The 13,199-nt window shown below is 44.9% G+C and overlaps 1 protein-coding gene across 2 annotated transcripts in view; it reads right to left on the bottom strand.

Annotated features, from left to right (window-relative positions):
* The window catches only part of CLCN2 (chloride voltage-gated channel 2), a 109,615-nt gene extending 105,864 nt beyond the window's left edge, over positions 1–3,751 (bottom strand). For both annotated transcript variants that reach the window (XM_075268444.1, XM_075268445.1), the window contains exon 1: positions 3,593–3,751. In XM_075268444.1, coding sequence (XP_075124545.1) covers positions 3,593–3,643 — 51 coding nt within the window. In that variant the 5' untranslated portion in view covers positions 3,644–3,751. The remainder of the gene's footprint in view (positions 1–3,592) is intronic.
* Between the last annotated feature and the right edge of the window lie 9,448 nt (positions 3,752–13,199).

Below are 13,199 nucleotides of genomic sequence, written 5' to 3'. Positions count from 1 at the left end.
AGGGACTAGGCCCCTTGTTTTTGTAATCAGTGGGAGTCTCAGTGGTGATACTCCCAGAGATAGGTGATAAGTAATGATTCTGGGACAAACCCTTCCATATTGTTCCCATTCAGCAACAGCAAGCAGAGATCTAGTAAACTGTAAGAACAATGTGTATTAGGAATACTGTACAATAGAAGCCATTTAAAGGGATAGATAAATCGTAGTAGTTATAGTCCAAGATAGGATTACACTTTGGAATAGGCACTGATTTGATGGCATTCAAAGAGGAGGGATCTGTACACAAAAAAAGAAATAGAAACAGTCTAAGGCTGCCTTCACACGGAGTAACGCTGGGCTTGTAAAAATCCTCAATCACAGTCGTACACGTGAGCGCTGCGGAAGGCTCCCGAACACTTCCCATTCACTTCAATGGGAGTGCTCGTAACGCTGGCTTTATGATGTCTGACTGGCCCTTCCTTGGGCTTGAGGACTGTTTTTTTCCCACCCACCTTGTAATTCTTTCACTTGGGGGTTAATTGGAGCATTACAGTCTGTAGTGCTCCTTTTAACCTCCAAGTGCAATAATTGCAAGTGGGTGGGAAAAAACAGTCCTCAAGCCCAAGGAAGGGCCAGACATCCAGAAGCCCCCCTTCCCCAGCACCCCCCCTCCCAGCACTCCAACCCTTCCCCAGCACTCCAACACAATAATGGTGTCTGCCAGCTTTAACTGAGGTGCCATTTTACTGGCAATCGCAGGCACCCGGAGCAAGATTCGGGGTCTGCGTGCATTTTTATTTCAGCCGGGAGCCTTGTGAGGCTCCAGCCTGTCATTCTATACTTTCTATTGTAGGCTACTCTATGTAGCCTGCAATAGAAATGCCGGATTTTTGCGATGCATGGTATTAGTAATCAGTCCCCTAGGCCCTATCCATTAGCTGCTGTGTGCGGCCCTCGCAACAACCTCTTGTTACTCATGTGGTCCTTGGGGTACCCTGAGTTTGACATGCCTGCACAAGGCATATATATAATATATATACTGTTTAACTCTAGTTCATATACTGTTTGCATTTTTAATAAATATGCTGCAATGCAAGAATAGTTTCAGTAACAGAAGTATAATATTAGTTTATTTTTCTCAGTTAGCAAGGATATTACATAAAGATCTGATTGGAGGGAACTGACAGGCAGTCCTCACACAAACCAGCTGTATTGGGCCACTTCTGACTCTACACAGCACAGAACCGGAAGCAGATAGCTTCTTGCCCTGTGTAGTGACTGGGCACCAAGACTACAGCTCAACTCCCATTGACTTCATTATTATATTGATTAAACAAGCCATCAATGTCTTCATAAGGAAGTCCTTCCTCTGTGACCCCCACTAAGGGAGCGTTCACACTACCATCAGTGTCCGACAGCTAGTGTCTGCTGCTAATGTCCGTGCAAGATTTTTCATAGTCCGTGCCTGTCCTTAACTGTCCGTTCCCAAAGATGTCTGACTTTTCAAGTGGACAGCAAAAACCTACATGTCGGGTTTTGCTGTCCGCTTGAAAAGTCGGACATCTTTGGAAACGGACAGTTCAGGACAGGCGCGGACTGTAAAAGAACGCACCCGATCTCCATTTAAATCAATACAAAATGTCATGGACACAGCTAGTGTCTGCTGCTAATGTCTGCACAAGATTTTTCACGGACATTAGCAGCGGACACTAGCTGTCGGACACCGACGGTAGTGTGAACACCCCCTAAGCCCTAGAATGGCGGGTATGCATTACTATATAAATCAAACTTAACCCTCCATTTTAGGTATCATTGGAGATCTCAGTATTATAGGAATAGTCTGCAGATGAAAACCCTATTCCTGTGCATTAAAGTGATTTTCTGGACTAAAAATGTTTAGCTATGCTAAGGGTAGGTGAGGGTCTGACACCCTCACCCTCATAAAGAACCTGATACATAGAGAATGAAACAGGAAGCAAATAGTGCTGTTCTCTGTGTAGTGGTCAGACCAGGGTATTATAGATGAGCTCCCATTCAATTGAATGGGAGCTAAACTGCCGTGACTAAATTCAGCCACTACACATGGAACAAAGCTATCTGCTTCCTGCTCCATCCTCTGTTTCAACTGCTGAGAATAACTAATTAATGGAGATGGCAGGTGTCACATGCTAACCAATATGATATTTACCTATGTTTAGGATATGTTATCAAATCTTTTAGCCTTTAAAAACCCTTTAATAGGGACCCCCCTCTGTCAGCAAGGAAGGAGAACAACTTCTGCTCTGAAAACCCAAGTCATCATTGCATTACAGCTGTGCTTCAGTCACCAGCAGTGCAGGAAACTGTAGCACTCCATTCAAGACAAGGTGCCAACTGTAGTAGTGAAGATGTAGCGCTAAACCAATGCTGTCACCCCTTGATTCTCAGGACTGGTTCGGGGCCCAGAGTTTGAGCCCTGTTGATCGTAAAGTGATTGCGTACCCTAACAATATACTTGTACTTTACAAGATAGGAATACCCTTTAAGTTTAAATAATGCAACCAAAAGCAAAGAAAAAATATGAAACTTAATACGGACCAAGCATGTCCAAGCGTGTGGGATGTCTGCTCTAGGCTGCGATTGCCACAGACATAAAAAGGGGCAGCAACAACAAACATGCAGAGCATACCCTACCATTTTGTAGTGCAACTGTCAGGTTTATACGTAGCAGCATAACATGGTTTGTGTAATAGGTGACAGACCCTCAAGGCATTTTCACTGGTGTGTTTGTGGCGTTGCTCAATCAGACCAATACACCTACTTGCCATTTATAGCTCCACTGTTATCTTAACACCATTGATGCCACCAGGTGCCATGGCCCAGTCACCTTTGTACCCCCTTTTACACCTCTGTTTCATTCATGAGCTGAAGATGTGCCTTAATCTAAATGATGAGAGTAATAAGAGTAATGTCCAGTGGGCAACAAAGAAGACAGCAGCTTGTCTACAATAGTAGCCACACATAGAATTATAATATATATATATATATATATATATATATATATATATATATATATATATACACACAGGTATTGTGTGTATATGATTACAGCAGCAAGGATTTTGACAAGACAGTCTTTCTACTACAAGGACACCTCCCCCTAATGTCACAGGACAGTCGTGTATCTCAATGTCACTAACAACATGTTGCCATATGACAACTGTATATGACAAGTGACCCAGCACAGTTCAGCAGTGGCTCATACAGCTGTGGCTCTTGAGCTGATGTGAAACTACAACTCCCATCATGCCCTGACACCACTTCCATTCGACAAGTCAAGTTTTCTCTCTAGTGAGCAACTTGTGGCTCTCGAAGCACAAGCTGTAGGGCATGCTGGGAGTTGTAGCTTCATAAACAGCTGGATAGCCAAAGGTTACACTGGAGGTGTCAATGCAGCAGTGTGAAGGAGCCGCAGGCAGGGCTAGGGCTGTGATGTAACTGCACCATCTGTACAATCCCTGAAAACCAAGATTTAAGAGAAAAGCGCAGGGAAGGAAGCTCATAGTGACAAGATGCCTGTGTGCTCCATACTGTCCAGTGCTGAGCGCCCTGCTCTGCGGTAGATGCCACTCACCAGAGTCTGCTCGTATTTCAGAGCCCTCGGCTCCATCCCGTTCCCGGGCATGGCTGCAGCTCTTTGCCTCCTGACTGGCTCCCGTAATGCAGCTGCGGCCGCCGCTTCTCTCCTTCAGCTCGTTCTCATTCAGGACAAGTCTCCCTGTCCCACGTCTCTCTCCACATCCCTCCCCCAGGCTTATGTGCAGCCCCTGGTTCCCGCCTATTCTCCACCTCTTCTGTCTGCGCCTCCAGGTCTTTCCTATGAATTCCCTCACTGTACACTTTATGCTGCTGCCCAAACAAACATTGTAACATCCTAAACATCATTGTAACATGAGGAGATTATAATATGAGGTAAATCACTGTCATGGCTGGATAAACCAACATTGTAACATTCTAAATATAATTGTAACATGAGGATATTACAATATGAGGTAAATCACTGTCATGGCTGGATAAATAAACACTGCTGATGGGAATAGAGGTGAAGTAATGCAAAACTCTATGGGCTAGTTCACACGTGAGTAATAGGGGAGGTTTTTGACAGCGGATTTCGCGTCCAAAACCTCCCCTTATAATGGTGGTCTATGGAGACCGCCGGGCTTCTGTTCTCCGCTAGCGGCGAGCTGCTGCTAGCGGAGAAAAGAAAGGACATGTCCTTTCTTCAGGCGGAAGCCGCGCTGTCTCAGTCGCGCGGCTTCCGCCCCCGGCAGCTCCCTCCTATGTCGGCTCATTAATTTGAGCCGACAGCAGAGGGTTAAGCCGCGACAGCGATGGTCGCGGCGGGCGGGTTTTGACAAGAGAGAGACGCGGCTCGCCGCGTCTCTCTCTGTGTCAAAACCCGCGCGGGCAGTTCACGTGTGAACTAGCCCTATGAGGGAAGAGAAGTTGTCTAATGTGTGAACACATTGGGGGATGCTCTGGCCAGTCCCAGGTGTAGCTAGTGCACTGTGACGTCACAGACAGGGGTATACAGTGCCAGCTAAGACATCTCCATCACTTCGCTTCAGGGCTAATAAGCTTTCCATCAGAGAGAATGGAAGGTTTGTCATGTGAGGATAAATAAGCACTGGCTTTTTATTAACCCCTTCTTACCCAGCAGACCCCATTATAGTTTATGGGGTCTGCGAGTTTCCATAAATAACCACTGAAACCCAAACGTAGGTGAGAACCTAGCTGAATAAAAACTGCATTTATATGTTGAATCCATTGAATGCAGATGCAATGATCAGAATATGTACCTGAATTTCTGATTAATGAAACGCAAAAAGCTCCGTAACGCGGTTTAATCCCTTCCCATCGCAGTGAGTTTAGGACGTTGTGACACAACCCCATTCTTCAAATATGACCTGTCATTTTATATGGTAATAACTCTGAGATGCTTTAGCGTACCCAAGTAATCTTAACATTATTTGGTGAAAGTCTGGAAAAATAAGACATTTTTGAAATATCAAATGCTCTGCTTTTATAGTTATACCACCGAAATTAGTTAATAATTATTATCTATCTTATCTTTATGTTGGCATCATCTTTTAATCGTCGGGGAATTTATTTTGCATGTTAAAAGGTTTAAAAGTCTTAAAAATGAAGCCCCACGTGGAGTGTTTTACAGTCCCTGCAAAGTAACATTGCAGAAAAATACCCGCAGAGTAAATGCTGCGATTTCCAAAACCATTGCTTTTTTGGAAATCATAGCATGTCAATTATACCTATGGAAATGCTGGCGGTTTCCCTAACAGGCTCATGCCCCACGTTGCAGAAATGCAGCTTTTTTTGGTACTATTCCGTTATCGGGCCAGCAGAGCTTATCAGCACCAGCATCGGGACAGCAGCAGTCAGCATTTCAGCATCGGGAATGACATCCGAGGACTGACTGCTGGCCCTATGCATGTGCCCAGCTCTCCTTCCATCTGCCCCGTACCCCGCTCTGGCCCAGCTCTCCTTCCATCTGCCCCGTACCCCTCTCTGGCCCAGCTCTCCTTCCATCTGCCCCATACCCCTCTCTGGCACAGCGCTCCTTCCATCTGCCCCGTACCCCTCTTCCCACCACACGACTAGACCTGACCGACATTACTAGTCACCGGGACGCTGCAGGAAGTTTGTCTCTCCGGGTCGCCATAGCCCCCCACCGCTAATATGGTTGCGCATCCCTGAATCTCCGCCGGCACTTACAGGACCCTTTATTGAGTCCCAGTGTGTGCTGTTTTCTTCTTTCCGGTCTCCGTTCTCTGTACCGGCCATGGCTTCCAGTGCGAGCATCTTTATTTCCTCCTGAACGAGAATGGCCAGATTGAGAGCGCCGAGGTGAGGCCTAGTCGTGTGGCGGGGAGAGGGGGTATGGGGCAGATGTAAGAAGAGCTGAGGGGCAGCACTGGGAGGATGGATGGGGCATTGATGTACTGGGTACTAGAGACAGAGGGCGCCAGCATCGGGCCAGCAGTCTTTGGGGCGGGCCAGAGAGGGGTACGGGGCAGATGGAAGGAGAGCTGGGTCAGAGGGAGGTACGGGGCAGATAGAAGGAGAGCTGGGCACAAGCAGTCAGTCCTCGGATGTCATTCCCGATGCTGAAATGCTGACTGCTGCTGTCCCGATGCTGGTGCTGATAAGCTTTGCTGGCCCGATAACGGAATAGTACCCTTTTTTTGTTGCAGATTTTGCTGTGTTTTTTTGAGCCAAACTAAGAATGGCTACAAACGAATGGGTACTTCTCTCTTATGCTCAATCCACTTCTGCCTTGGTTCAAAATCTGCAACAAAAAAAAGCTGCATTTCTGCGATGTGGGGCTTCAGCCAGGGGCGTAACTACCGTGGTAGCAGCAGTAGCAGCTGCCACAGGGCCCGGGCCATTAGGGGGCCCGGTGACAGCCGCTACCGCTGCGGGTTTTTTTTTTTTTTTTTTAAAAGTCCGTTACGGGCCCCATTCACTTGCCGATCCTGGCTGGGCCGGGATCGGCAAGTGACACTGCGGGGCCCACAGAGGCTATCATTATACTCGGGGGTCTTTGCAGACCCCCGAGTATAATGATCGGCGCACCGGGAGGGGTAAGGTAACATAAAAAACAGTGTTACTTACCTCTCCGCGATCCTGCCAGGCCTCCGTCATTTGTGTCTGACGTCTCTGACGTCACATGACCCAGGCCAGCTTCCCGGGTCATGTGACGTCTGACGTCATTAAAGCTGGACAAGAGCGGACAGGACAGCCGACAGGAACAGGTAAGCAACTGTCTCTGTCTTTTAATGGTTTTAATCCCCCGGGTCTCCGATTATTATACTCTGGGGTCTTTTCAGACCCCAGAGTATAATAAATGTTTATAGGTGTCCACAGTGGGACATATGGGGAATAATACTGTGTGTGCAGGGGCACTATAGGGGTTAATAATACTGTGTGTGCATTGGACACTATAGGGGTTAATACTGTGTGTGCATTGGACACTATAGGGGTTAATAATACTGTGTGTGCAGGGGACACTATGGGGGATAATACTGTGTGCATTGGTCACTATAGGGGTTAATACTGTGTGTGCATTGGACACTATAGGGGTTAATACTGTGTGTAGGGGACACTATAGGGGTTAATACTGTGTGTGCATTGGAAACTATAGGGGTTAATAATACTGTGTGTGCAGGGGACACTATGGGGGATAATACTGTGTGCATTGGACACTATAGGGGTTAATACTGTGTGTGCAGGGGACACTATAGGGGTTAATACTGTGTGTGCAGGGGACACTATAGGGGTTAATACTGTGTGTGCAGGGGACACTATAGGGGTTAATACTGTGTGTGCAGGGGACATTATAGGGGTTAATACTGTGTGTGCAGGGGACACTATAGGGGTTAATACTGTGTGTGCAGGGGACACTATTGGGGATAATACTGTGTGCAGGGCTTACTAAGGGACATAATAGAGTGCGGAGGAGGGGGTCAGTCGAGGTCTTCGGCATCGGTTTGGGGAGGGGGGCCCCATGTCAAAAGTTCGCCACGGGGCCCCGCCATTCCTAGTTACGCCACTGGCTTCAGCCTAGGTATAATTGAAGCAGTGTAGTCCACAGAGGAAAGCTCTGCAGACTTTCTGTGAAAAGCGCTGCAGGAAAAACAGCGATGCATTTCCGGTGTGTTTTTTTCCCTGCAGTGCTTTTTGGCTGTGGCTCACTGCGTCGGGCCTTATCCTAAAAGTAAATTTCTCAAACTCATTTTTTGGAACCACTGCAGTTCTGTAGTGATCTTGTCAGGGGCGCAGACTGTCCCCAGCCGCTGGACTTGCCGAGCGCCACATAGTTGATGCAGCATGGCAGAGTCATGCCAGAGATCCTCCCACACCACATCATAGCGTGCACCAATCGGCGTGCGCTTCAAGGGCCTGTGATGACGTCATCTCAGGTCCTCAAACTTACTCCTAACCGAACTTCGGTGCTCGTGGTCGTGTTGCCCGGCCACCCATGGGGATGGAAAGTAGCCTATATTCTATTCCGGTCGGCATTCTATGTGTGTGTGAAATTTGAGGACAATCCATGCAGCAGGGTAGGCGTGATTACATACAAACTTTCACATTTATAATAGTAGGATGAATGTATATAAATATATATATGCTATAATAATGTATGTGTGAGTATATATGAAAGTGTATCTGTGAGTATATATGCTATATTTAGGAGTGTTTAGATATATAGTGTCTGCAATCCCATCCACACATTGCAGAAAAATACACACAGTGGAAACCCTGCAATTTCCAAAACTAGTTGCGGTTTTGGAAATTGCACCATGTCACTTATACCTACCTGTAAAACACTTCTTTTTTTTTTCAGCAGTAGCCAAAGGTTGTTTTTCTGCAATGTGGGGTTTCAGCTATTTATGGCCTAACCTGAGCATAGGCCATAAAAAAGATTAACCCTGGAAAACCCCTTTAATATGCCCCACACAGTTTACCGTCCCCCTTCCACACAGGATGTTAGCCCCTATCACTGCTCCCACACAATATAATGACCCCATCACTGTTCCCTATACAATATGGGGGACCAGTGAAGAGGCCACTGTATGGGGGGGACCAGTGAAGTGCCAATAAAAAATTTGGCCTAGACAACCCATTAAAAGAGGTTGTCCACTGTATAGAGTAAAAAATAAAATTTTATAAGAAATATGCCATTTCAGTTCAATGTCATGCCCAATTTGTGTCAACAGAGACACTCACACTTAAAATTTTAATGGGTTATGACAATACATAGGTGACTTTTTTTTCTAAATTAAGCTATATTATGAAGCCCAGCTTCCCTATAAATGTAGACACAGTTCATAGGGCAAGCACTTTCAACGCAAGGTGGCATTTTTAGTGAAGGAACATTCTTTATCCAAAGTGCAGACTCAGGACAGATGTACCTAAATCTGTCACTTAGACAGGACCTGAGGCAAGTAAGCTGTAAAAGGATACCAACTAAACCTACACCCAAAACAAGTTTTATACACAGGGTATCAAGAATCTACATTAATGCTTTTTCTCTTAGCCATTGTTTTTATGCAAAGCTACCCTCTATCTACAGTATACTACCCTGCACATTATCCATATAAGCCCCAATCTCCTCCCCTCTCCCATATATAGCTCTCACACATTGTTCAATATCTGTAACCTCCCTAATCCCTCTATTTCGTTATCAGTAAAACTAAACAGAAACGCCCACATAAATCACTGAACCACCTTGTGTGTGTTTATTTTGCGCTCTCCAAACTCTGACCCACCTTCCTTCACTAAGTTTACCTCTCCCAGTACACATAGAAGTTCCAATAACCTGCCCCTTTAAATTGTTCTCTCTGGGGGGCAACATGGTGGCTGGTGGTTAGCACTGCAGCCTTGCAGCACTGGAGTCCTAGGTTCAAATCCTGCCAGGAACAACATCTGCGACGGTTCGTCTCTGTGGCCGCTTATATGCGATATATGAGGCAGGCGCGTGTACGCGTGCGCGTCTGGCCAAACTTTATTAATACAACTATGGAGCACAATGACGTCATCGCGCTACGCGTACGTGATGACGTCATCTGTGACTCGCGGTCATGCGCAGTTGACGACCAGCCGGATTAGGGAAGGAGGGACGAATGGAGCTCCGCTGAGCAGGTGATCTTTATTATCTGTATTTATCTTTGGTTATATATACCGCGCCTTGGTCTATGGTTATTCAGCCTCCTGACGAAGCCAAATGAAGGCGAAACGCGCGTCAGGCGTTTCCCATGGTCCTACCAGTCTCTGACTGAGTCCGCTGTGTTACTTTCTCCATTAATATATTGGTACCTATAGAGAATATGTCTACACCTACGGGTATGTATTAAGGTGACCCTATTTGGGGTGCCTCTTTTCTTGTGAGGACATGTGTATTTTAGTCCCCTGGCCTATGATTCGTGTGTAATATCAAGTATTTAATTAGGGATTATATTCCTCTTTTTGTGATTCTTGTTCTTGCACTTTTATATATCATGTTTGGGGTTTGACTCAGCCTTTGACTGGTGGGAGGGTTTTTGGTATTCTTCCGCTACTCTATGGGGAAATTTATCTTTTTCCCTATGTGTGTCTCCCTTGTTTGTTGATGTACTGTTTAATGTGATATTTATTAATAAAGTTATGTAATTTTTATACTCTGTGTCTCTAGTTGTTTGAAAGGTATATTTGCATTTTGTTTTGAGACCAGGCTGTTTTGTATTCTTGGGTTTTTGTTTTTGGTTTTCATTAAATATTTTGTTGTATCTGTATTTACAGAATTACCCTCAACATTTATGGATTATAGAAAACGGGATAAGGATTGGATTACCCGTATTGGTACTGTTTTTGGGGAGACCGCAGCGGTTGTTACCGAACCCAGTAACATTAAGGAGTTTAAACTTAAAATTAGAGACCTGTTGAGAAAACGAATTAAGATATGGTGGAATAAGGCGGCCCTAGAGAACTATTTATCTAAAAATATTATTCCTAGGGGATTACGTGTACAAATCTTTCCCACCTTTGATACAGAGGATTTGTCGTTCTCCAGTAAGTGGGAGGATACACTCACCAAGTGTTCTCGTACATTAATTGAGTTGCTCGTTGGAGCAGACCGTAAACAACTTGAAACTCTTGAAAAAGAGATTGATACTTTAAAGGATAAAATACATTTGGCATTGTCATCAGAGGAGGTGGTGGTATTTGATAAGGCATTGGATGAGGACCTATCTAAATGGGAGAAAAATATTCAAGATCTTAAATCACGGAAATTTCAGAGAGATTATAAAGACTTTCAGTCAGGAAAAGTTTATCGGTGGCATCACAAACAGGAGAAGGGCAATTCCCGCTCTAGGTCATCTTCCTTTGCATCCTCAACTTCTCTGGACGAATCATGTTCCGGTTTTTTAGACAGACCTGGGGCTTCAGGAAGAACAGACCCCCCATTTACTCCTATGTCAACAAAAAGAAAAACCAGGGGAGCAGCTTTGAGAGAAAAATGCCCCAGGAGGATTTGAAGGTAATTAATTTATCCTCACATAAATTGACTTGTGATCAGATTGAGGTTCTTAGTAGAGGGTTGTCCTTCTCTCCCACTGCAAAATTTGATTATTTTGAGGCAGTCAAGGATCTTGCCCTTTTTTTACGTAGGGTGATGTTTAAAAAACATTTCTCTAAGGGGGATCTGAATCCTATTGTTAGTGATCCATGCGAGAGACAAGCTCTACAGGATTTAATGGATTTAATAGAGGAGCAAGAGGGATCAGAACATTCCACTCTACCTCATCATTTGTGCCGCCGATCACAACATTTCCCCCCTTTTTCACTCTGTCCGCCTGTTGATATTTTTTTCAGACTAGTAAGTAGAGATTTTGCATCCCTTTCTACTAAAATTGAGAACTCTAATCTGACTTTTAAACAAAGATTAGCCTTACAGCAATTAAAAGCTTTGAGGGATGTTGTCATAAAACCAGCGGATAAGGGGGGGAATGTTGTGGTCTGGCCAGCAGAAATGTATGAGCGGGAAGCCTTCCGACAGTTAAATAACTCTGATTGTTATCGTAGGTTGGCAGATAATCCTATGCCCTTGTTTAAAAGACAGTTGGATGCCATTGTAACTCGGGCTGTGGAAAATAACATCATCACTCCTAAAATTAAGGAAGGACTTATGGTTGATTCTCCTGTGACACCTACTTTTTATCTTTTGCCTAAGGTCCACAAGAGTGCCTCCAATCCTCCGGGACGTCCTATCGTCTCGGGGATTGGGGGCCTCTGTGAGAATCTTGGAAGATTTGTTGACTATTATCTGCAGCAATGTGTGGAACTATTGCCATCTTTTACGAGAGATTCGACTGATATTTTGAGTCGACTGAACGGATTGCAGTTGGATAGCGATATGTGTCTGGTGACATGTGACGTGGAGTCCCTGTACACATCTATTGACCACAGTCAGGGCCTTCAAGCATCGGATTATTTTTTACATTCTCTTAATTTTGATCCTGATTTAACAGCATTTATTTTGGAACTTTTGGATTTTGTTTTGAGACATAATTTCTTCATTTTTAAGGACCGCCTCTTCCTACAGCTCCAGGGAACAGCCATGGGGGCCGTTTGTGCCCCATCATATGCTAACTTGTTCCTGGGGCTGTGGGAGAGGGAGGTGGTTCAACATATTGAGGGGTACGAGAGGGTCCTGCTGTGGTCAAGATACATCGATGATGTGTTATTTATTTGGCAGGGCTCCACGTCACAACTAGATTCTTTTTTATCAGCACTCAACTGCAATGACCGTAATATTCATTTGACTTCTACCATTAGTTATGATCAGGTTGATTTCCTGGACATATCTATTAAACGGAAAAGAGATGGATCCATTGCTACAGATGTCTTTAGAAAAGGTACATCCACCAATGCCTTGCTTCATGCCACCTCTTCTCATTATCCCAAAGTTAAAAAAGCCATACCCATCGGCCAATTCCTGAGAATGAAACGAGTCTGTTCCGATGATGCAACATTTGAACATCAAGCTGAAGATCTGTCTAAGAGATTTTTTAATCGGGGATATCACTATAAGTCGGTGATTGATGGATAGCAGAGAGCAAGAAATACTCCCAGAGACTCATTACTGGTAAGCAAACCGAGGAAAAAAATTATTGGGGCTACTTCCCAGGATGTACGTTTGGTGACGAGGTTCAATTGCCAGTGGAAGATGGTACGTGATATTGTTGGTAAACATTGGAATATCTTACACACAGACCAACAATTATCACAGATCCTGCCATCCTATCCTTGTATAACGTGGAAACGCTCCAGAAATCTAAGGGACATTCTGACAAATAGTCATTATGTCCCTAATACATCAAAATATATTTTTGGGAGTCGTGGTCCTCCATGGGGTTATTTTTGTTGTGGAGATTGCGCAGCGTGTAAGTACATGCTGCGCACCTCCACCTTTTTGAACTCAGGGGGAGACAGAGAATTTAAAATTGTACAACATATCTCATGCAACACTGAGGGAGTCATTTATTATGCAACTTGCCCATGTGGACTCATTTATATTGGAATGACCACTAGGGCACTTAAAATTAGGGTACTTGAACATGTTGGCAAAATTGTGGCTTCGGCACGTGCAAGGGAGTTCGAAAAATTGCAGCCTGTACCCAGGC

This window comes from Leptodactylus fuscus, chromosome 3 (assembly GCF_031893055.1).
Source record: "Leptodactylus fuscus isolate aLepFus1 chromosome 3, aLepFus1.hap2, whole genome shotgun sequence".
In the NCBI taxonomy this organism is placed as follows: domain Eukaryota; kingdom Metazoa; phylum Chordata; class Amphibia; order Anura; family Leptodactylidae; genus Leptodactylus; species Leptodactylus fuscus.
The sequence above is the reverse complement of the archived record's forward strand: the minus strand, read 5'-3'. Positions and strand labels throughout refer to the sequence as shown.